Source organism: Asterias rubens, chromosome 19 (genome assembly GCF_902459465.1).
Source record: "Asterias rubens chromosome 19, eAstRub1.3, whole genome shotgun sequence".
Lineage (NCBI taxonomy): Eukaryota > Metazoa > Echinodermata > Asteroidea > Forcipulatida > Asteriidae > Asterias > Asterias rubens.
Genome location: NC_047080.1, coordinates 6,230,696 through 6,255,868, shown reverse-complemented (window position 1 = coordinate 6,255,868; position 25,173 = coordinate 6,230,696). Strand labels below are relative to the sequence as shown.

Sequence of the window (25,173 nt, the reverse complement as noted above, 5' to 3'; positions counted from 1 at the left end):
AAGCAACAATTCCGTTAGTTTTTCTCAACCATTGTTGTTCTGAAGTGTACCAAACATAATGACAGGCATTAAATCGTTCGGTTTTAGAAATACAATTCCCACACTTCGAATCAGCGGTGCAGTCAGCAGGGAGGGGGGGGGAGTGGCTACCCCAAACAAATAAAATACCCCCTCCTCTGAAAAAAGGGAAAATGCACACGCAGCCACAAAATGCCATAAGCACCCCCCTCCGCGCAGCACACTCCTTCCCGACTAACAAAGCAACCCCTGCCCACATGTTTAAACTATTAACCCCTAGCCCTCCCCATGAAAAGTCATAGCCATACCACTGCTTCCGAATCACTTTGAGTCAATATTGGTATGAAAAAGATAAAAGCCACACAAATCAATAAAGTGTCCAGAATTTAACTAGTTTGAACTTTGTGAACTCAACAAGAGAAAAGAACCAGACTACTGTTTTTTGACTTGTTCATTTATTTATTTCAAATCAACTTATAATGAAATTAAAGGTACAATTTACTTATTAAACATAGCGAGCAAAAGAGTGATCAGTATGTACAGAAGAGGACAACGAACATAAAGCTATAATTTTGCATAATTAATGCAGCGGCAAATTTATCAATTTTTACCGATTATATTTTAAATAATGTTTTTTTTTTGAAAAGCAAGTGCATAAATCATCAGAAATGACTTGAGTAGCTGTAGAATGTTTGTAATTAATACAATGCACAAGGAAATTTTAATTGATGGGCTATCATTGTTAAAGTAAAGTTTTAAAGTTGAGGATTTCATTGCAGCTTTCCTTCAACATTATTATCATTGATGTATCAGATGTCTGTGTCAAAGGATGTCCTTCTTGTGTCCATTTGTTTTTATCACAGATGCTGCAAGTGTGGCTGGCAAACTGGAGGTTTTGTTGTGTGTAGAAAGTATGCCCACTGTTCTAATACAGGGAGACAAAAAAACAAACAAAAACATTGTAACAAAATCCTTCAATTGTTAACATAATACTCTTTTTCAATTTGACCTAAGATTGGGACTTTAACAAAATTCAAACTTCACCTGCAAACTTGCAAAAAAATCAAATTCATTATGTTACATAGCCCTATCTTCATGAAGAGTTTTTCAACAGTTTGTTTACATGGTTAATACAATCAGGGCTCGATTTTGGGGAAAAAATTCACAAGACTTTTACTGGACCAGAGATTGACAAGACTGGGATCGATATGAGGAGCACACTTTTTACACACTACATTGAAACTGCTGTTGGAACAAGCACTAAAAGAAGATATATTGGCATTCAATAGATATGTGTACTAAAATGCAATGAGGTGTTACTATTCAAATTAAAAAACACAATACCACTGGACTTGTACGGTCGTAAGTTTACTGGCCCAACGCTATAACCACTGAACTTGGCCTGTGGTCCAGTGTTGATTTCAAGCCCTGAAAACCGACACAATCAATTATTGTATGATTTGGAATTGTTTTATGCATATTCTGTGTGTCAAGAATACATCAAGCAATGCCATTGTCCCTGGATGTAACCATCATACCTGTTTCTATATGATGCTGATTAGTTGGCAACTCAATACTTGTTGGTTTTCGCTGAACCTCTGATGGCCTGCTCCTTTTCACAAAGGGATGTGTACATCAATCTCCCATAGCATTTGCCATTTTATGCTGTTCAAAATACAAAAGTTAACAATAAATTTAACAAGTAAAATTTAGCTTTATATTAATTTGAAAAATACAAGTATCCATTACCTAAACAATCTGCAAACGAACTAGAATCGGTAAACATGGGATCCAAGTCATATTCAGTATAAAATTTATAAAAACAGCCCACTGTTTTTTGTTCCACTGTCAGGGACCTTTTAACTTTTTAAGAGCACTAGTTGTTCCTCACTAAACTGAGAAAAAAAAAAATAATAATGTGCAATTTCACTCCAAAAAGGGCTCTAGTCTTGGTATGGGCAACAACAAGAAAACATTTCAAGAGTCAGACAAAAGTTATTCGGGGGAGTTGCGGTCAGGAATTAAATTAGTAAAATTACTTCACACAATCAAAACGGGTACTACCCTAAGTAGACCAAAACAATGGACGGAAAAATCAGTATATCAAATGGCTGTAGCATTTTTAATAAACATTTACCTGTTTACCAAAATACTACTACTACTCAGCAGTAAAGTACCAATAGTTGTTTTGACTTGGGTTGGAACGGAACAATTTTTTTATGTAACATAACATTTTGCAGCATATGTATTTTGTCTTCGTCTGCTTACACTACTACAGGAAATAAAATGGTGCACCGATTGTAAAGATAACAACTTTATACTCAGTACATTTATTTCAATGCTGTCATACAAAACAATAATACAATAGCGTACATTTATGTCAAAATTAAAACAAGCAATATAGTATGAGGTATGATTAGGTACACAATACTTCAAAAAAATAAACAAGTAGTAATTTAAAGACAACATTTAGGTGTAAGGTTAAGCAAAATGCTTTTGTGCCCTAACCTATTGACAGACAAACATGATACTAAGGAACACAAACAAAGACAAAGACAAGGGACAACATGGTCAGACGATAGGTGTAGGCCTACAAACAACACAAAGGCGAGTCATCATTAAATGGACTCGTACTATTAAAGTCATGAATTATAGGATTATAAGGAATACGCTTTCGTGAAGTAAGACGCCGATTACTACTAGTGTACCAAAGTATTCCCTATTTGAGAGACACAGACACACAGGTATACACAAGCTGACAGCTGAGACCAAACAAAGCAAACGATTAAAAAGAACAACATTAGATAATTGGCATTACAGATAAGTATCTAGCAAGTAGTGTTTAAGTTTTCTTGAAAATGTACTGATTGTAGAAGGTTGCTTAAAATGTATGGGAAGACTATTCCAATATTCTACTCCTCGTTGCACAACGCTATTTTTATGAATTGAAGTTCTATTGTGATTGACATACAGATCCCCTTCAATGCTTTACGAGTACCATAGGAATGTATTGATGAAGCTAAAGTAAACATTTCATTGAAGCTATTAGGTAACAGGCGGTATTTGTTCTTGAACATGAATTTACCCAAGTTCAGACGATACAGGTCATTAAATTTGAGCACTTTAAGTTCGGCAAATATAGGAGCTGAATGAGAAAGATAATCGGCTTTTGTAATAATTCTAACGGCTTTCTTTTGCAGTAGTAAAAGTTTGTTACATAGTGCCTTTCCGTGACCCCAGGATAATATTGCGTATTTAAATATGAAAGAATGAATGCATTGTATAAAGTTAACAAAATCTTTTGCGGTAGAAAATATTTCAATCTATTCATAATACCAACATTTTTTGAGATTTTGGTGGTTAAAACATCTATGTGTTTTTTCCAGGACAAGTTCTCATCAATATTAATACCTAAGAATTTACAACTCTTTGTTTGGTTGAGAGCACTGCCATTTAAACAGAGGGGTACATGGCGCACATATTTTCTTTGCCTAGCACAGAAAATGATATAGTTTGTTTTCAGAACATTAATTGACAGTTTATTTGCTAGAAGCCAGTTACTTATTTTAACGAGCTCTACGATAAGGTTTTGTATAGCTACGTCAACATTGTGGTGTTTATATGGCTTGTATCATCTGCAAACATACAGAAGGAGATCAAACTAGACGAATTACAAATATCATTTATATAGATAATGAACTTGCCGTTAGCCTCTCTATCCTTTACGACTTAGTATTTGAGAGGGTCACATATATATATGTTTCAAAATACCGTCCGACCGTCTGTGTGTTCAATTGTAAATTTGGATTACATGACTGTTTCTGCTATGTTAAAAAACAAGCTACTCGTGTTTATTATCAAAAAACTAAGTTGTACTGCTGAAGCGCTGTTGCTAAGTTAAAGTAATGTCAAGTGATGAGTCGTGAGATCAGTCAAGTCAACTCGACTCAAGAAAGTTTAATTAAGCTAAGAAGGGTAAAACAAGAACATGCAGCATAAACCAAAGCTGTCGTATGACATACAGTAACACCCAGTTTTGTTCGATGAAAAACAATGTATTACAATACATTTTAATAGTAGTAGTGGGGGTACGTGTGTGTTTGTATAAAGGTATTTTGTTTTTAGTGTGATCGGTATTCTTTGTGCATACGACCGACTATAAACCGGCCTTTAAACGTATCGGTAACCTGTCTTTATGTCGTCCCTCTTGGGAGTTTAATTTATATGAAAAGTTTCATTCTTCCTTTTACCAACTTTGGCTTAAAAAGAATAGGGCTGATTAATGGGTGGGGGTGTGTGTGTTGGGGGTGGGGGTGGGGTGGGGTAGGGCTTATTTATTCTATCAACTGTGAACATATAGTTATGTTTTTTTTTTTTTTGGGGGGGGGCGGGCAACTATATGAAAGCAGTTACACATCGGCGAGATGGCGATAAGCAGGGGAAAGTTGGAACGGCTACGTATCTTGCCGAGTATTTTGCGAGCTTACTTGGGAAGTCATAATTGAAATGCAACAAATTCATGTGTGATTCGATGATCTTAGTTTGATTCCATCACTGTTTAAAAAGTAGTATAAATTCCACTTATGAATTGTCAAACTTATTCCTGGCCGAAATTCGCCGGGAAACCTGTAATACAAATAATATTGTTTTTATTATTGCTTATCAGAGTGATAATGTGCGAAAACAACTTGTCGGAGTATTGGGGTGTCAGAATATAGGGGTGTCGGAACACAGGGGTGTCGGAATATAGGGGTGTCTAAATATAGGGGTGTCGGAACATAAGGATGTCGTAAAATAGGCTGAGCTGTCGGAACTTAGGGGTGTCGGAATATAGGTGTGTAACCCTGTTAGTGTTACTCTTGACACACCAGGCTGCACAGTAAAGTTCGTACATTACTTTGATACGGTGTTGTGAACATGGGTATCACATGCACCCGCCCTGCTTTATTATATATAATTGCTAAAGATTAACCTTTGATCTTTATCTTTAATGCAATTCTTAGACGGTATCGGCTGTCCCGAACCCGTGGTAAACAGAGCACAGATTGAATTTAGCGACTCACCAGGAGAAAATGGCCTCTACCCAAGGGATACCATTATTTCGGTACAGTGTAATATGGGTGCATCAATGAAAGGTACAGTCTCCTGCAGCATCTTGTGACAAAGACAATACGCACACAGACAAAATACCCCAGCTGTGATGACTATGTGTACAATTATAACTTTACGACATATTAATTGCATTAAAGGCAGTGGACACTATTGGTAATTACTCAAAATAATTATTGGCATAAAACCTTTCTTGGTGATGAGTAATGGGGAGAGGTTGATGGTATAAAACATTGTGAGAAACGGCTCCCTCTGAAGTGCCATAGTTTTCGAGAAAGACGTAATTTTCCATGAATTTGATTTCGAGACCTCAGGTTTAGAACTTGAGGGCTCGAAATCAACCATCTAAACGCACACAAATTCGTGTGACAGGGTTGTTTTTTTCTTTCATTATTATCTCGCAACTTCGATGACCGATTGAGCTCAAATTTTCACAGGTTTGTTATTTTATGCATATTATGTCGAGATGCACCAACTGTGAAGGCTGTCGAGATGCACCAACTGTGAAGGCTAGTCTTTGACAATTACCAATAGTGTCCACTGCCTTTAAAGCCATTGGACCCTTTCGGTAAACAGTGTTGTCCAAGGCCCACACTTTGTGTACCACAACTTCTATATCAAATAACAAACCTGTGAAAATTTAGGCTCAATCGGTCATCGGGAGAAAACAACGGAAAACCCCACCCTTGTTTCCGCGCGTTTCGCCGTGTCATGACATGTGTTTAAAATAAATCCGTAGTTCTCGTTAACGAGAATTTATATTGTTTTGCTGTTTTCTCAAAAAGTAAAGCATTTCATGGGATAATATTTCAAGAGAAGTCTTTCACCATTGCCTTCTGTAAACCCTGTAAGTTATTTGTAAATCTGTGAACTTTTATATTTTTTTCTGAACCGAAAGGGTCAAATGGCTTTAAGGCGCTGACAACAAAACAGTTTTCCGAAATAAACACTTACAGGCAGGCACTCCAGGGACGCTATTTGCAATAATTCAAAATAAAGGTTAGCATCAAAACGTGCTTGGTAACGAGCATTGGAGAACAGTGTATAACATTGTGGGTGGAAAAGGCTCCCTTTGAAGTAACGTATAGTTTTTGAGCAATAAGTTATTTCCACCCAAATAATAAAAGACTTCTGGCCTGAAGCCCTTTAGACCTATTAGGCATTGAAGCACACAAAGTTGCCAAACAAGGTTTTTTCTTTCATTAATTCTCTTGCAACTTTGAGTTGATATTTTAATAGTATGCATATGATAGGATACACAAAATGAGAATTAGGGTCCAGTGCTTTTAAAGAGGAAACAGGGCACAACTCCATGCGAACTTGGAGCTGGGGCGGGCGACTGAAATAGCAAGACAACAACGACAACAAAGTATAATGAAGAAAATAATATACTTTCGATTAACATGGTATTGGAGAAAAGTTGTGTAATACGGATTGCTTTACAGACACTGGACGCCTTTGGTAAATTGTCAAAGACCGGCCTTCTCACTTGGTGTATCTCAACATATGCATAAAATAATAACCCTGTAAAAATTGAACTCAATTAGTCGTCGAAATTGCGTGAGAATGAAAGAAAAAACACCCTTGTCGTACAAGTTGTGTGCTTTCACCGAATTCAAATATTTTAGTGAGAAATAAATACTTTCTCAAAAACTACGTTACTTCAGAGGGAGCCGCTTCTCACATTGTTTTCTCTCCATTGCTCGTTACCAAGTAAGTTTTTGTGCTAACAATTATTTTGAGCAATTACCAATACTAGTGTCCAGAGCCTCTAAGATACAGAACTTCGTCATCTTGACTTAGAACATGTCATCACGTGATGGTAGGCCTACTGCTTCATGAAGAGCTTATAAACGACCAGTGGGCCTTCATATTGGGCACATGAAAAAACCCCAAAATAGGGGTCAAGCTGAGTCGAGAATGCAACGAACAAGAGAACAGTTTTGGGAATTACGTTCAGGATATTGCTTTTATGTTCCCCAAAACGTGTGGGGCACATCTTTCCAACATCTTCGAGGAGTAAAATACCGGAAACTATTAGACCAAGGCACTTTATGCTCCCTTCGTGTACTGGGGCTTCATGTAATTATCTTCACTGCCACATAGTGACATGGTCTCAACATTCCGACTACTATAGTTACTGCAGGATATTGATTTTGTTTTGCTTACTTTATCTGATAGCCATTTTATTAATCAGACATAAAACACTTTAGGTTGGATTTGATGTATTCGTTCAAGCATTTATTTGTTTATCCTGTTTACCAACCAAGGAAATCGGTTTGTGAGGTGTTTGGAGACGGATACATGGGCTACCTTACCGACCTGCATACGTACAACAGGCAAGTGACTACTAAAAGATTGACTAATAACTGGTCTATGGACAAGTCGTTTTTAGAGGGAATTGGTCGGCTAATTAACGCCATGAACAAAACGGCATTCCAGCTAGAATGTAATTGCATGTTTTTTTTTTAGTTTACGAGAGGATTGAGAGAACACGGCGCCGTTATAATCCAGGCGAGCTTGATAGAGGGCCGGGCAGCTTGAGGGCCCTGCTGAAAAAACTATTACCATTAGATGCTCTCTGGTGAAATAACGACAATTCAGAAGGGTATTATCAAGTTAGTTTTTACCAAGTTTATTGACAATTTACCCTTTTTTTAAATTCACATCTTAATATATTTATTTGTCTATAGGCAAAATATATGGTGAAGTGCGGCGTTCCCGGTGGCCGTTTCTTTCAGCCACCCTTTTTTCTTGTAAACCCAAACATGATACGGTTGAGTTATAGTAAAATTGCACGCAAAAGCAGAGTTCTCACATTTTTCGTCAACTACGACAAGCTTTGCTCTTTTGGTTCTGAGCCCAACAAAATTAGTCTCTCCATCAGATTTTCTCACAGGTTTTAGGTACACCCATGATGGAACATATAAAATATCCAAATAGTCGTATATTAAGTTTTCCACTTTTCCTGCATCTGTATTTGTATATAACAGAGCAGCATCTTACAAATACTTTGCGGGGGGGGGGGGCTAAAGTTGAAGATGATCAGGGGTCAAGCTTAAAGGAACGTTACAGAATTGGTAATAAACAAACATCGTGAAGATCACAGATTTACTTTCACGGTCTACTAATGATGATGATAGTTGAAAACATTCCTTGAAATATTTGTCTGAAATGTCATATTTGATTAGAAAAAAATGATCTAACTTCGCGTTTTGAGTTTATCGCTCAGTGAGCGTTTTATTCATTTTTATTTTGGCATCAACGCAATGCAAAATTTGCAGTCGGTTTTTCACTATTTTCTCGTGACCCAGATAGCCGATCGATCTCAAACTTCTACAGGTTTGTCAGTTTATGTATATGGTGGATTACATAAAGTGCTTACACTACGAGCAACTGTTTTGTTAGCAATACCAATTCTGTAATGTTCCTTTAAATAACAGGGAAGTTGTTCACACTCTTCAGGAAAACAAAACACATGAATGGTCGATATAGGTCTACTTTGGTTATAGAAAAAGAAAACATACAATTTATACATTATGTATGCAAATAAATCATAGGGCACTATCAAAGCCTTCCAGCTTAAATATGTCATCGGAACAAACTAATTTGTTCTGTTCGCCAAGAAGTAGTGGATATTGCTTCCTCAAAATTATATTTCTTTCCCTTGAAATTACATTTTGTTTGCCTTCAAATAATATTTTGACGGAACGAAATAAGTTTTAGTTATCTGTTCTATCACTTCATTACCTGACACTTTCCAGTAAAAATATCTGTTAATAAAATGGTTTGTTTTCCTCCAACAGGAAACGTCAAATGCCCATTGCCACCCAAACCCTGGAACGGCCAAATTAAACGGGTTGGACGTCGCAGTGCACAAGTCACCTGCAACCCAGGCTTTACACTGTACGGAAAAAGAAGGATTAGATGCGCAATGACAGCAACCGGGGTTTCGCAATGGCCACGCACACTGTGTCGAGGTAACCTTGCCTCCTTCAAAAATACACCTTTATATCTAATTTGCAAAAATTAGGAGAGGTCACGGAGCAAGGGGAATGGGATGAACTCAAGCTTTTATGTTGGATTAAAAGGAAAGAAGCATTTGTGGCAACACGCAAGGGGATAGATGTTGGCTTGTCCCCAAAACATGCCCCTCTCCTTTATCATTTTATAAACTTGAGTTGTCCCCTAAAAATGAGTTTAATTACCAGCTTACCATTGAGTACCATTGAGTACCAACGTGTTGTGTATGTTCATTACAGCTAGGAACCGCTGCAACAACCCGGGTAACATAACGGATGGTGATTGGGAACTAGTCTCAGATGACGGAATGAGTAACAACATGAGTAGTCAGTTTAGTCCCAACACAATAATAAACGTTACATGCACGCCTGGTTTTGCACTGGTTGGGAACCCCCTCGTCTATTGTGGAATGGACGGAAGATGGAATTCCACCATACCAACATGTGAAGGTAAGTTTCCTCAAATGTAAGTTGTTTTCCCCTACAATTGTTCTACATTATTGTTGCCGATTCTTTTAATAACCTTTTACAATTTCAACGAGTACGTGTCGTGGTCGAGCGGTTTGGAGCACCGAATTTAAACCCTGGTGTCTGATCAGCAGAGTGTGGGTTCAAATCCCCAGTCAAGACACTTGTGTCCTTAAACAAGACACTGAGCCATTGCTTCATCCTTCGGATGGGACGTAAAGCCATTGGTCCCATGTGTTGTGTAACTCATGTAAAATAACCCACTGCACCTGTCAAAAAGAGCAGGGGTTCCTTGGTGTTCCTGTTTGGATTGGCAGCATATTGCGCCACAGTACCTTGTAAACCATTACATGGTGCTATGTAAAAAGGAGAAGACCTCATCATTCAAACTTAGTCCCACACCTTGCATAACATACTTTATGTTCTAGTGCATAAAGTACTACATAAACACCGACTATTAATATATGTTAATTCACAACTTGTATCAACTTTGTAGAGATCCGATGTCCACCACTTGATGAAAGTATTCCCCACGGGGGAAGTGAAATGATGAACAGGACATACAAGCAAGGAGAAATAGTTGATTACTTCTGTGATACTGGCTATCGGATCTTCGGCAAAACAACCAGGGTGTGTGCTCTGGACTCCTCTGAGGGAACATGGTCTCATCTTAATCCTGATTGTGAAGGTAAAACTATACCGTCAGCAGTAATCTGCAAAAATGAAATGAGAACCAACATAATCAAACCATGTCCTGCATGTAGCTTTCAGTAATTGTCAAACACCACAATCACTAGAAATATTACATGTACATGTATATATAGCCTACTAATCTGAGCTTTTGAAAAGTTTGAAAATTTTGTTAAACAACATTTGACAATGTTTTTAATTGAAGAAAATTTACCTTAGAACTAATAATTTACCACATGTCACAAATGATACTTGACTAAAGACAGTGGACACTATTGGTAATTGTCAAAGACCAGTCTTCCCACTTGGTGTATCTCAACATATACATAAAATAACAAACCTGTGAAACTTTGAGCTCAATCGGTCGTCGAAGTTGCGAGATAACAATGAAAGAAAAAACAGCTTTGTCACACGTAGTTGTGTGCTTTCAGATGCTTGATTTCGAGACCTCAAATTCTAAATCTGAGGTCTCAAAATCAAATTCATAGAAAATAACTTCTTTTTCGAAAACTATGTTACTTCAGAGGGAGCCATTTCTCACGGTGTTTTATACTATCAGCAGCTCCCCATTACTCATTACCAAGTAAGGTTTTACGCTAGTAATTTTTTTGAGTAATTACCTTTAATCATTTTGTGAGTAATTTTGATTTATATCAATATAAGCCACAATGGAAACTGACTGGGTAAATTTGTAAATAATATTTGGGGGTTGAACAAAGAATTGACCGAGTGGGATTCGAAACAACAAGGACCTCCAGATTAACGTGCCGGTGCTCTACCAACTGAGCTATCTAGCCCTAGCTTGATTTAATTCATACATTCATGTAACATCCATTTTGGACAAATTAATTCTCTCCCTGTGCTCATTAATCCCCTGCACAAACATCCCAGATGAACCAGCTTGGTCTTGACGTTTGGAGCAGTATACTCTGCTTGTCTTCAGGAGAGTAGAGTACTTCAAGCAGCGTATACTATTTGAAACATCGAGACCAAATCGGCTCTTTTCAGAGCCAACACTCACTCAAAAGATAGTTACACATGGTCACCCCCAAGCTTACTTTATAGTTCCTTCTTATCTCTCCACACCATGCAAAGCTTCAAACAATGCATAGTCAGCTACCACTTTCACACACGTATTCTTTAAATTGCATCAAATAAAGAAAAACATACCTTCTCCTTTCATGTGTACTTTGTTTTGAACCATGAAATATGATGATTCCCATGACGTTGATGACTGAATTTCAATTTGTCATGGTAAGGATCAATTCCTTTTTATACTTGTAAATTGTTCCTCTCCTCAACACACTCTCTTACCGGTATATAACAATTCTTACAAACATTTTAATGGATTCCATGTTTCCTTGATGTTTGCTTCTTTTTGCAGAAATTCAGTTTTATATAAATCTTTTTTATTTCCTTTTTGTTTTTTTAATTAAGGTGTTGCACTCATAAATAGTGATTTTATTTTCTCTTGGACATCCTCAGGCCATGTGTTTCTTGATTGTCCTGTTTATAGTGTTTTATTTTTTAAAGATATCCTTAATAAATAACATGTACAAATAATAATAATATTTTTTTTTTTTACAATATCTTTTCAGAGATTTTATGCCCTGATCCCGGTAGAATTCAATATGGAGAGTCAAACTTGGAATCAAGGAGTATAGGAGGTACTGTGTCATTCTTCTGCAACTCAGGATACCAGCTAAGAGGCTCACCTGTCAGACATTGTCTAGCTGGTGGTAAATGGAGCGGAAAGCTCACAACATGTGATCATGAAAGTAAGTTTTTCAGGAAATCAAAACACTAACAGTTGAGTTGGACTCAACAGTCAGCCCAAGTAGTAAGAACTTGTTGAAAAAAACTTTTCTTGAACTGCTAAAAGGTTGTTAAGTAAGAAAAACACCTCAGCTAGTGTGCACTTCCTTCTGATGAGAGAATAAACCCGACTTGCACTTTTTCCCAAACTGAAATAGGCAATTGAAAACGTTGTAGGTTTATGCTGATAGTGAAATTCTTTCTGCATAGATTGTATGTAGCACATACATGAAGGTGGGCAAGACATATCTCCACAAAGTCTGAGATTTTTAAGTTTAATAAAAAATCTCATTGAGAGTGCAGCATTTAAAATGTATAAACCCAGAATCTGTTATGTGGTATGTCTACTGGCAGGTTTTTACTGTCCAAATCCTGGAGTACCGATTGGAGGGTATATAGAAAACCAAGACACACCACCTTTCCAGAGAGGAGGAGTGGTGAGGTATGCATGTTACCAAAACCGAGCTTTGGTTGGTTCTGCAGAACGGTACTGTAATACGTCTACAAGAAGTTGGTCAGGAGAGGAACCGGAGTGTCGAGGTAGGCATTGGTACAAGTACAGGTGCAGTAAACACACTACAATTACTGCCAGCACATTATTCACCTAACTCCCATATGATTCAATACTTGGCACAGCATTAAGCACACATGACACATATAAAGTGCTCCCCAATAGCAACCAATGTCAATTTCTTTTGTTTCGGCCATTAAGCAGGCTTTTACCAAGTTTATTTCTGGCCCAATTTAATAGAGTTGCTTATGATGAAATGTCACAGATGGTGCATGCGGTATGGTATTTTTGGTATTCTGGTGAGCATAATTTGATTGTTGTTAAGTAGCTCTACAAAGCTGGCCCTGATCTTTTATACTAGATGATACTTGTCCTTAAATGAGTTGTTTTATTTTGTTTACAGGTCAATTTGACTTTGATGAAATTAGTGACGTTGCAGAAAGGATGGGTTATGTTGCTGAGAGTCTTGCCATTGAAACTTCTGAAGCTGCAAGTGTATCTAAAGGAAGAACCTTAGATCAAACTTATAGCGGAGGATACGACATCTATTTTGCTTTTGATGCATCTGGTAGCATTGCTAAGGCTCACTTTAAAAAGGCTCTTGATTTGGCTAAGTTACTTGTTAAAAAGGTAAACTTTACATGATTACCAACAATGGACCATTAACCCTACATTGAGAGACATTATACACAGTACACGTAGCAGTCCTTTCGACTAGTTTTCAGTCCCACCTAAGTTTTCAGGTGTGGAAGGGAGTGTGTTCAACAGTTCTCCTTGTAAACGCTGTTTGGAGCTTTGCATGGTGTGAAGAATAAAAGTAACTATAAGTATCAACATAAATAGTAGACTTGGTACAACCATTTCTTCCTCCATGGTACAAACATGTGTAAAATCTCTTTTGAGGGAGTGTTGACTATATTTATAGTTACTCTTGTTCTCCTTTTTGTAAAATGCTCAACTACATATATGCATCATATCTTACACATGTGTCCTACAAGTATTAAGAACTATGCATCTTTATTTTTTGTATGTGGGAAATGGGCATCCCATACCCAAATTGTTGCTGCCCAGTGTTTAGTGTTCCACAAGCCTCTTTAACATCCTTATGGATATCTTATATGACACCCCTGTATGACACCCCAGCAACTAAAGGTGCGTTTGATTAGCTTCCCATGGTTGACCCCAGTCTACCCCGTTTCTTTCGAATAGCTTTTACTTCATTCCAAAGTTTCAAAACTACAAGAGATTTTTTTATGAATTGCACACAAAAGCGTTTTATGAACCATTGAGGAAGGAATAAACCGACATATATTGAAAAAAGTGCAAGGGGGGGATCCCTTGACCAATAACTTTTACAGATGAGGCTGGACAGTTTATTCAACGATTCAAGATTCTATATTCTTTATAGATTGGTGTAAGTAATGCCCGCTATGCAGCCAGTGTATATGCAACAAATACGGTACACTCACTTCTTATTTCCGATGCCCAAGATTCAGAAGAAGCAGTTCTAACTCAGATTGACAGTCTTGCTGATGCACGTGATGGTAATATAGGTAAATCTTGAATTGGCTTTTATGCAATTTATGTATCAAACTACTACAAACTAAGCAATAACAATAGAGTGATTGCGCTCTAATGTGATCACGTGACCTGAGATGGGTATAAAATTACAGCTTCACAGTTAAGACATGGGAAGACTTGAACCGATAAACCATAATCGTCTGTATTTTTCGATTTTTTATTTTTTTTAAAATTTGAAACGAAGTCCATTTTATAGAGTTGAATATTGTGACATTGATTTACATCACATTTTCTGATTGAAAAATCCAGTACTCCACTACTACAATAGAGGTTTCCTTTGAGAGTCTGGTTAGAACTACCAAGGTTTGAGTGAGCTTTTTGTTTTGCTTAATTGTTGATTATGCTTCTGCTTTTGTTTTACATCTTTCAGAGACAAGACATCAAAAGTGGGAAGAATAATCTGACAAATCTACTTTTCTTTCAGCTTTATTTTTAAGTTTTTTTTTTTACCGAGACAAACATGGCTAATCCTCATTGCCTGATAACACACATGTGACACAAAAATTAATGTATATAACAACACGCCCATTCAATATCAAATAAAGTTATCCTATTTTGTCAACAGGGACAGGAACTGCAACCGGCAAAGCACTTCAATACATCCACACTGACATGATTCCTTTGTCTGAGAGGTACAATAGCCGTAACCGTCCCAATGCTAAAAGAGCTCTCTTTCTCTTCTCGGATGGTATGTTTTAACCAGCCACAATATTTAATAGTATTTGGGTTTTTGTATGGTTTTTTTTTTACCCTAACATTGATGTAGATTTAACATTGATGTAGATTTAACATTGATGTAGATTTAGCACTGTATACTTAGTACTTTCCCGAGTCCTTTGAATTTGTACCTCGTTTAAGGATCATTCAAAATTGTCAAACCTTTAGAGGCACTGGTAATTAATCAAAATAGCTTTTAGTATAAAGACTTAATTGGTAATGAGCAATAGAGAGCTGTTGATAGTATAAGACATTATGAGAAACGGCTGTCTCTGAAGTAATGTAGTTTTTGAGAAAGAAGTAATTTCTCACTAAAGTATTTGAATTGAATTCGAGACCACAGCTAAGGTCTCAAATTCAAGGCATCTGAAAGCACACAACTTGTGCGATAAGGGTGTTGTTTCTTCTATTATTCTCTCACAATTTCGACGACCAATTGAGTCAAACTTTTCACTGGTTTGTAAATTTACGCATATGTTGAGAAACACCAAGTTAGAATACTGGTCTTTGACAGTTAACAATAATGCCAATGCTTTTAAGCTCATACTTTTATGTTAAGCCCCTTCCCCAAAGTAGTAGGTGCTTATCAATCTGTTATTTCCATGGTACCCAAAAGTTCAAACATAATGTCATCAGGTGTAAACAAACTTTGAATATTTAATAAATGCTTTATGCATGAGCCCAATTTGAACTTGTCTTCCCATTCAAACCAAAAGTTTATGTCTCAAGAACAACCTATCATTCAATCAATTTTACTTTGCACAGAGATGATGCAATTTTGATCTGTATTTCTGGTCAAAACTGGATATTAAAGCATCTGTTAACGTTGACCCACATTGACAACGCAAAGAACTGATACAGTTTTGTTTATACGTTTACTGATTTACGCATTATGCAAAATGGATGCTTTAAACATCTTTTTGACCATGCAATGTCGTCTCCATTCAAGATGTTGTTATGCTTGGTTAGTACACTTGTCATAAATAAACCCCTTTAACATCAGTCAAATTTGAGTATTGGTGTCCGCTAACAAAGACACTTTTCCAATCTCACATAACCTCTTCAAACTTTACACACAGAGTAAGATCTGTCAAACTTAATGGCACTGCTGTGGTGATGTCATCCTAAAATCAAGCTTATTGTTGATGACTCACAAACTGTGAACTTATTATTGATAATACCCATTTGACCCAAGTCTGCCAGTTGAAAACACATGTTTAAGTTATCAAATACCTAGAGTTTGAAATGTTTTCAGTTTTTTGATGATCTTAGTTATAAGAATTTGATTCATTAAGCTCTCACCATTCACAACCATAATGGGCACTTATAAGTTTGACAAAAGTATGACTTGTTTTAAAATGTTAAAGAGTTACTGTCATTGATTTCCATCATTTTGGCAGGACTTGTAGAGAAGGATGTGCTTGTGAACACTACTCATGCCATTCTGTTGGTAATTGGAAAATAACATAAACTTCTATTGGTATACAATTTCATACCGAGAACTTGTTAACTTACATCATTCTCTTTTGAATCCAGTTCTTGCAACTACTGTGTATGAATGTGATTGTGACCGGCTTTGTCAGATTTTGAAGTCTCTTTTTAACTAAGCGAGCAGATTTGTGTAAACCATTTGAAAAATACTATGAGGTATTTTTGCCTATTGATTAATACTTCCTACGCATATTTCAGGTCACACTAACACGGGAGCAAGTGAAGCTATTCCTAAACATCAAGCTAGGATACTTCGAGAAGATTACAAAGTTCAAATCCACTGCATTGGAGTGACATATGAAGTAGACAAATCCGAGCTACAAGACATAGCATCAAAGCCACTCAGTGAACACTTGTTTCTAATTGCAAACTACAACGAGCTCAATCTGCTAGTCCAGACTATAACAGAGCAAAAACTTGGTAGGTTATCTAGTGCCACCTAAACTGACACTTTTCACCGTAGAACTTCTGCAGAATAAATGGGTTTTTTTCATGGCCAAACTAGTATTGAATTTAAAGTGATTTCAAGTAGTGGGAAGTTATGAAAATTGTAAACAGGGGCAGGCCAAATAAAGTGACTCAACACAGAAGATTCAACACAGAAGAGCCGGGTATATATATTTTAAATTATTCTTAACCCACACCTGTGATGTCATGCTATTGTTAAATCGCTCCATTATTTTGCACGAATGGGGCGATGGGTACACAACTATTCACCCATTGTGCAAACTGGTGAAACTGTCATTATAAAGTTAAGGAATAGTAAGAGTAAATGACGCCATAGACCATATTTTGTTGTGTACACAAGTTAGAACTACGCATGTATTACAAAATGATCGTAAAGACTTTCCACAAGTTAGTGAACAGCTACATTGTTAAATTATTATTTAGCTGAGATGTTAAAAAAATGTAACTTATCTACAACAGTCATTTAAGCAGGCCTTTTCTCAGATAAATCAAGTTAACTTAACCAGTAGGCCTACTCTCTTAAATTAATTCAAACTGCTTAATTTATCATACAATAACATGGTAAGTGAGTAAGCTCCCTCAACATTAAGTTTGCAAAGATACTTGTTTCAATACCATAATAAAATTTGTTAATCAAGGTTTTAAGTCAGAAATAATCTTAAACTACAGTCTTGTACAGTAGGTCACTTCTTTTATCTTAACCTTTTGGGTTTTTTGTAGACCGAGCAAGTCGGCTACAACATCATCTGTGTCGTAGTCACTTTCTATCACTTGACTAAGTTTACTTTGAGTCAAAAAACAATCATTTTTCTGCTGCCACTTTCGCTCCTGATAAATGATGCCACATACTGTCGAAGGAACGAGCGTATTTCCTGAATGTTGGTCTTCGTCCATATACCATGTTCACGCACCACCAGTGGTGTTGACTGGAGTGAAAAAGCTTACATAATACATGCAAACAATTGACTTAAAAATTAAACAATAACGCACCATTCGTGCACAAAAATGTAGCGATTTTATCAATAGCATGACGTCACAGGTGTGGGTTAAGTCGCATATTGCCCTTGGTGAACGCGCCATTCAGGGGTACAAATGGCGCGCACCTCGGGCATTATCCTATACATAATGTCCAACTCTTTTATATTACACCGAGTTGTGACAATTATGTTCTTAAACATAACAGGTAGACATACATGTGATTATAGCCTTTTGACCAATAGCTTAAAGACACTGGACACCTTTGTCAAAGACCAGTCTTCTCACTTGTAACTCAACAGATGCATTTAAATAACAAACCTGTGAAAATTTGAACTCAATTGGTCGTTGAAGTTGCGAGATAATAATGGAAGAAAATAACACCCTTGTCACACAAGTTGTGTGATTCAGATGCTTGATTTTGAGACCTCAGCTGAGGTCTCAGATCCAATTCAAATATTTCAGTGAGAAATTATTTATTTCTCAAAAACTACTTTACTTCCGATGGAGCCATTCCTCACATGGTTATTTACTTTCAACAGCTCTCCATTGCTCGTTTCGTTACCAAGTACATTTTTAAGCTAACAATTATTTCGTGTATTACCAATAGTGTCCAATGCCTTAAAACTGTCTGAATATTGATTAATTACAGATTATTCTGAATGTGGTTACAATGGTGGTCCAACAAACGCAGTACAATCCAAGGGAAGAATATCAGGTGGAGATAATGCACCATTATATCAATGGCCCTGGCAAGTTGCCATCTACAAAGAAGAATTCGGTCAGGTACATTCTAACTTAGAGCCCAGAAACTGGACATCTTACAATAACAAGAAAGGTCCAGCCAGAGTTGTTTAAAGTTATCCATAAGAAGTGGCCTTTTAGTTCATTAAACCAACAACAGAGACAAGACTAGATACAAATTATAACTTCCTGACTATGGCATGTAAAGCACTTAATAACTAGACATGATTGCATTTGGGCACATACGTAGCTGTTTCGTTAATAAAATTTTCAAATTTCTCAACTGAATTCAAATTTTTCTTGTATTTAAAGCAGTTTGACCAATCCAGTCTATTTAAAAAAATAACTTGATTATACCATGTTCAGTCTGCAATTCATGACTTAAAGGGCCAAAATGAAATAAATTCATAACAAATCATGTGTTGATTCAACATAATGGCATTCCACAATTTAAAAAAAATTGGCAATATCTAAAAACCTACAAAGTTTAAACACGATCCTATCTTTACTTTGAGAGTTACACGACTTCAAAAGTGCACCTTCAATGTCACGTCACGTGACCCACGAATGACATATTAATCTGAAACTTCCCAAATATGATGATTTTGAAGAGTTTTCAACCTGCCGCTAGAGGTTTTCCTGGTCAATTTCAACAAAAATCCATTAATTTTAACTCCTGGCAGATTCAATTTCGTTTTGAAAATGAATGCACAAAAAGAAAAATTCAATTTCAACAAAGCATTCACTGGTCAAAAAAAATCATTCAATTTCATCAGGCCGCAAGACTCTTTCATTTTCGTTAAAGCAAAAGCTGGTCAACCATTCAATTTCATTAATGGGTAAACATTTTCCAAATGTTTGCATTTAAATTCTATGTTATGTGCTTATACTCATTCGTTGCTGCCTATTATAAAGGCAGATACTTTCAGGGAAAACTCATTTCTACACTGGTTTGACGTTTAAGCCCAACGGTTTTGAATGAACAATGGATGCCCTTGGTCGGTACAGAGCAAGATAACATTGAGATTAATTTGTTTTCAAATTTAATAACGACCCCTTATAATTTTAAGCTTTTTGTTTCCTTAAAATAACTTGTTAACTTCTAATTTGACATGTTCGGACATTAGCAGAACAAAGACAACAAACAACATAAATACCAGTGCAACAAAATCTCAAGTCAAAAGCAAAATATTTAGTTTTCATTTCAAAGTTATCGGATACAGGCTTTAACTTTAAGGGTAACAAAGCAAAAGGAACAATTATTTCAATAAAAAAACAAAAACATTATGTAAATATAATGTAAAGTGCATGGAAACACCTCTTTACAAAGGACAACTTGTGTGGTAGTAAAGGAGCTTGAATTTCCAGTTTACTCATAAAGCCATAACTCATCTTTAATTTGAATATAAAGGAGTTGAAATTTGTTGCCATTAATGAAAAAGAAAACTCAAACTAGCAGCAAAATCATGATTGCTTCGGTGAGTCCTAATTTGAATGCATCAATTGTAAATAGGTAGTAGAAATCCAACTTAAGAGTGGTCAAAGTGTAGTCTTGAATTACTATAAATGAAATAGAATGACTAAGCGAATCTGAACGAGAAAAATGCAATGGTGTGTGCACGAAAACCAGTGCATTAAGAGCTAAAAAGAAACCCTAGTTTGAGAGGATTAGGGGAAATGCGTGAATTTGAATGCATGTTTAATAATGAAATTGCATGATTTTTTGCTGAAATTGGCCAGGAAAACCTATATTTAAAATAGTGTTTTTTTAAGATGACATCACGTGCCAGGTGATGACGTCATAATGACATCCTTTTTTTGTGATGATCATTGCACCATTGCCTTTCATCACTGAAAGTTTCATTGCAGTTGCTTTTTAGGAACCATGCAAAAGGCCGCGAAGAACAAATTGTACATTCTTTCAATGACTTACTGTGTTCTGACAGACACATTGTTTTTAAAACTTTAACGAAAATAAGAGCTGTTTCGCTGTGCTGCGCTACAAAACAGCAAATAACACCGATAGCTACTGGCACAAAGGAAAATGGGATCTTTCTTTAATGCTCTGATTGTAGCGCAATTAGCACGCCAAAGAGAGGGGGAGGGGGTTGGGAGTGGGGAGGGGGTTGGGAGTGGGGAGGAGGTCTTTATGAAAACTGCTGACGGAAGCTTCTTCTGATGTTAAAGGAACTTGACAGATGTTTGGTAATTGTCAAAGACCAGTAGTCTCACTTGGTTTATCATCACATACATTGTACATGAAGGCATAAATTTACAAATCTGTGAAAATTTGGGCTCATTTGGTCATCAAAGTTGCAAGAATATAATGAAAGAAAAACACACTTGTTGCACAATTTTTTAAAGCTTTTTGAGATGTTTTTTGAAGTCCAGTTCTGGTGACAAAGCCAACATAATGTGGTATGAACATAATGTGACAATAGAAATGGTTGTTATGTAGGTTATATGCAGTAAAATGTGAGATACTTTGAAAACACTGGAACAGTGTTACCTGTAGGCTTGCTTATGTATCAATCCTAATTATGCATACTGCCAATTGTGAAAAGGTTTCAATCTGAAAAATTTATATTTGTTTTTATATTACAGAAAAAATTCTTCTGTGGTGGCACCATCATTGCTCCAAATTGGGTTCTTACTGCAGCTCATTGCCTGGAAGGCAAGTCTTGGCATAGCATAAGGGTGTATACAGGTAAATTTTGACCCCATTTGAATTGCTCTGTATCACTGTGACTGCAGGGTTCTGTATTTGAATTGCTCTGTATCACTGTGACTGCAGGGTTCTCTATTTGAATTGCTCTGTATCACTGTGACTGCAGGGCTCTCTATTTGAATTGCTCTGTTTCACTGTGACTGCAGGGTTCTGTATTTGAATTGCTCTGTATCACTGTGACTGCAGGGTTCTGTATTTGAATTGCTCTGTATCACTGTGACTGCAGGGTTCTCTATTTGAATTGCTCTGTATCACTGTGACTGCAGGGTTCTCTATTTGAACTGCTCTGTATTACTGTAACTGCAGGGTTCTGTATTTGAATTGCTCTGTACACTGTGACTGAATGGCTCTGTATTTGAATTGCTATGTATCACTGTGACTGCATGGTTCTCTATTTGAATTGCTCTGTATCACTGTGACTGCAGGGTTCTGTATTTGAATTGCTCTGTATCACTGTGACTGCAGGGTTCTCTACTCGAATTGCTCTGTATCACTGTGACTGCAGGGTTCTGTATTTGAATTGCTCTGTATCACTGTGACTGCAGGGTTCTCTTCTTGAATTGCTCTGTATCACTGTGACTGCAGGGTTCTGTATTTGAATTGCTCTGTATCACTGTGACTGCAGGGTTCTGTATTTGAATTGCTCTGTATCACTGTGACTGCAGGGTTCTTTATTTGAATTGCTCTGTATCACTGTGACTGCAGGGTTCTCTATTTGAATTGCTTTGTATCACTGTGACTGCATGGTTCTCTACTTGAATTGCTCTTTATCACTGTGACTGCAGGGTTCTGTATTTGAATTGCTCTGTATCACTGTGACTGCATGTTCTTTATTTGAATTGCTCTGTATCACTGTGACTGCAGGGTTCTATATTTGAATTGCTCTGTATCACTGTGACTGCATGGTTCTTTATTTGAATTGCTCTGTATCACTGTGACTGCATGGTTCTCTATTTGAATTGCTCTGTATCACTGTGACTGCAGGGTTCTCTATTTGAATTGCTCTGTATCACTGTGACTGCAGGGTTCTTTACTTGAATTGCTTTGTATCACTGTGACTGCAGGGTTCTGTATTTGAATTGCTCTGTATCACTGTGACTGCAGGGTTCTGTATTTGAATTGCTCTGTATCACTGTGACTGCAGGGTTCTATATTTGAATTGCTCTGTATCACTGTGACTGCAGGGTTCTATATTTGAATTGCTCTGTATCACTGTGACTGCATGGTTCTCTATTTGAATTGCTCTGTATCACTGTGACTGCAGGGTTCTATATTTGAATTGCTCTGTATCACTGTGACTGCATGGTTCTCTATTTGAATTGCTCTGTATCACTGTGACTGCAGGGTTCTTTATTTGAATTGCTCTGTATCACTGTGACTGCAGGGTTCTATATTTGAATTGCTCTGTATCACTGTGACTGCATGGTTCTCTATTTGAATTGCTCTGTATCACTGTGACTGCAGGGTTCTCTACTTGAATTGCTCTGTATCACTGTGACTGCAGGGTTCTGTATTTGAATTGCTCTGTATCACTGTGACTGCAGGGTTCTGTATTTGAATTGCTCTGTATCACTGTGACTGCATGGTTCTCTTGAACTGCACAGTATCCTACATGTGTTTTGTATACAGTGAAGCAATGAGAAACACTTTAGTCCACCAGGTTTTACTACTGGTTACTTAAATGATGATTTCTTTGCTTAGGTGTCAATGACAGGAGTTCAATCCGAGCTGATAATCCAGGATATGAAGTTGATGGTGAAGACTCTTATAAAGTGCATGAAAATTTCCAACCAACATCTTTAGCTAATGATATAGCGCTTCTGAGATTGAGGGGAAATTCTACACTCGGCCCAAAAGTAAGGACTATCTGTGTGCCACAAGCAGATATGACAGGTAAGCTCAACAACCTTTTATCACATGAGATTCAAACCCTCAACACGGTCTGTCCAATAGACCTTCATCACAGTGCAGCCATCTTGAATTGCTCCCATTGATACAAAGATTACCAAACTGAGGCTAGAAGAACAAAAAAGCCTGATCCTATTTGCATTTATTAGCATTCATTATTGTTATTCGATATGAGGAACATGACCAAGATGAAGGCAGCATGATTAACTAAAACCTTAATGGTTATTTGAGATGCATTATAAAGCAATTTATTGATCAAAAAAATACTTTCCCTATTTTCAAAATAAAAGCATTTCCACCAAAATAAGAATTAAAGAAAATTTAGTTTTGTTATTTGAATGTTCAGTTGCATAAAATTGGTTATATTTGCTGTTGTTTTTCTTCTTTCGTTAGAGGAATCCCTATACACACCGCGTGGTGTAGATCCATATGTGACAGGCTGGGGTGTGACAGAACCATATGACATATCTCTTATAAAAGACTCTGACAAGTGTGACTACAGCCATGACGAAACTTCCACAAATCGCCTCCAACAACTTCAAATTCCTGTAGTCACCAATGAAGAATGTAAAAGAAGTTTGAGAGATAAAGCTTATCCTTGTAGTAGTGAATTGGATTTCAAAGAAAATGTATCATTTTGTGCTGGCTATTTACAGGGTGGCCAGGATGCATGCGAAGGGGACTCTGGGGGACCAGTCGTGAGGGAACTTTTAATGAGTGACGGGACTAAACGATGGGTACAAATAGGTATTGTTAGCTGGGGTGAAGGATGTGCACAGGAAGGCAGATATGGATTTTACACAAAGCTTTCCAAATACATTAACTGGATCCACCAACATGTTGGAAATTCCATTTGATATAAACAACTGAACTTGAACATACACATTACCCCCTCCCCCTCCCCATTGACTTGAGGTATTACTGCTTGATTATTGCACTTTCATGAATGGGGTAACACCACATGAGACGGGAGAAGCTGACATCTTAATACAATACCAGTACTCTATCAATCAAAATGTGAATTTCTGAAACAAGTTGTTCATAGTTTAATTGTATGTAAACATCACCCTTCGAGCTATGTATTATTAATAAAGTTAGTGTGGTTGATCATGCAATTTCAACATCACAGTGGCCAGCATGGCAGTTCTAAAAAATTACATCGACATATTATTAATTTCTATGACGTTTTATAAATGTCTGTAAATGTACCAGGTCAAAACAAAGTGGAGGAGCTTAATGGATCAGTCTGTTTAATGAAATCATTTGTTTTTAAGTTGTGTGGATTATGAGTCCAAGGCCCTCTATGACAGTGGTCAAGTTGTTAGACTGCAGGATTTGCAATTACAAGGTTGTGGGTTCAAATCCCCAGCTAACTGCTGATTTAACAATGTCTAGAAAAAATAGTTGTCGTCTAGTTGCTGAATCACAATTTCTTGATTTGTGCAATTCATAAATGTTAAATTTGCATCAGGGATAAGAAAATTAATTTCATTTTGGTTTTTACCCATACACTGATGTGTGTTAGCACTGTATACTCAGTACTTTCCTGAGTCCTGTGAAAAAGTATAACAGGCATATTACTCGCTCGGGATTCAAACCCACGACCCTTGCAATTCTAGAGCAGTGTCTCACCAACCTGGTAGCTAGAGGCAGTTCCAATGCTATGTTTGGCAGTGGGTACTGCAAAGGTATTTAATAGGTGTTAGATTTGCATCTGGGATAAAGAATATTTATTTGGGTTTTTACCCATACACCTCCGTGTGAATTAGCACTGTATACTCAGTACTTCCGAGAGTCAGGTGATATATCGTTGCAGTACCCGCTGATTGGAACTGCCTCTAGCTACCGGGCTATCACGGTAGTCTAGTTGGTGAGACACTACTCTAAAAATTGTAAGGGTCATGGGTTCGCCACCCGAGTAATATGCC

General features: G+C 37.0%; 1 protein-coding gene across 1 annotated transcript in view; it reads left to right on the top strand.

The window, feature by feature from the left end:
- Window positions 1–24,738, top strand: part of LOC117303019 (complement C2-like) — a 30,444-nt gene extending 5,706 nt beyond the window's left edge. The window contains exons 3-17 of the mRNA XM_033787052.1: window positions 5,022–5,153; window positions 7,398–7,466; window positions 8,934–9,107; window positions 9,390–9,599; window positions 10,114–10,305; window positions 11,906–12,085; window positions 12,477–12,662; window positions 13,037–13,263; window positions 14,042–14,186; window positions 14,780–14,902; window positions 16,621–16,842; window positions 18,518–18,651; window positions 21,214–21,316; window positions 23,039–23,230; window positions 23,639–24,738. Coding sequence (XP_033642943.1) covers window positions 5,022–5,153; window positions 7,398–7,466; window positions 8,934–9,107; window positions 9,390–9,599; window positions 10,114–10,305; window positions 11,906–12,085; window positions 12,477–12,662; window positions 13,037–13,263; window positions 14,042–14,186; window positions 14,780–14,902; window positions 16,621–16,842; window positions 18,518–18,651; window positions 21,214–21,316; window positions 23,039–23,230; window positions 23,639–24,102 — 2,753 coding nt within the window. The 3' untranslated portion in view covers window positions 24,103–24,738. The remainder of the gene's footprint in view (window positions 1–5,021; window positions 5,154–7,397; window positions 7,467–8,933; window positions 9,108–9,389; window positions 9,600–10,113; window positions 10,306–11,905; window positions 12,086–12,476; window positions 12,663–13,036; window positions 13,264–14,041; window positions 14,187–14,779; window positions 14,903–16,620; window positions 16,843–18,517; window positions 18,652–21,213; window positions 21,317–23,038; window positions 23,231–23,638) is intronic.
- Window positions 24,739–25,173: the final 435 nt, after the last annotated feature.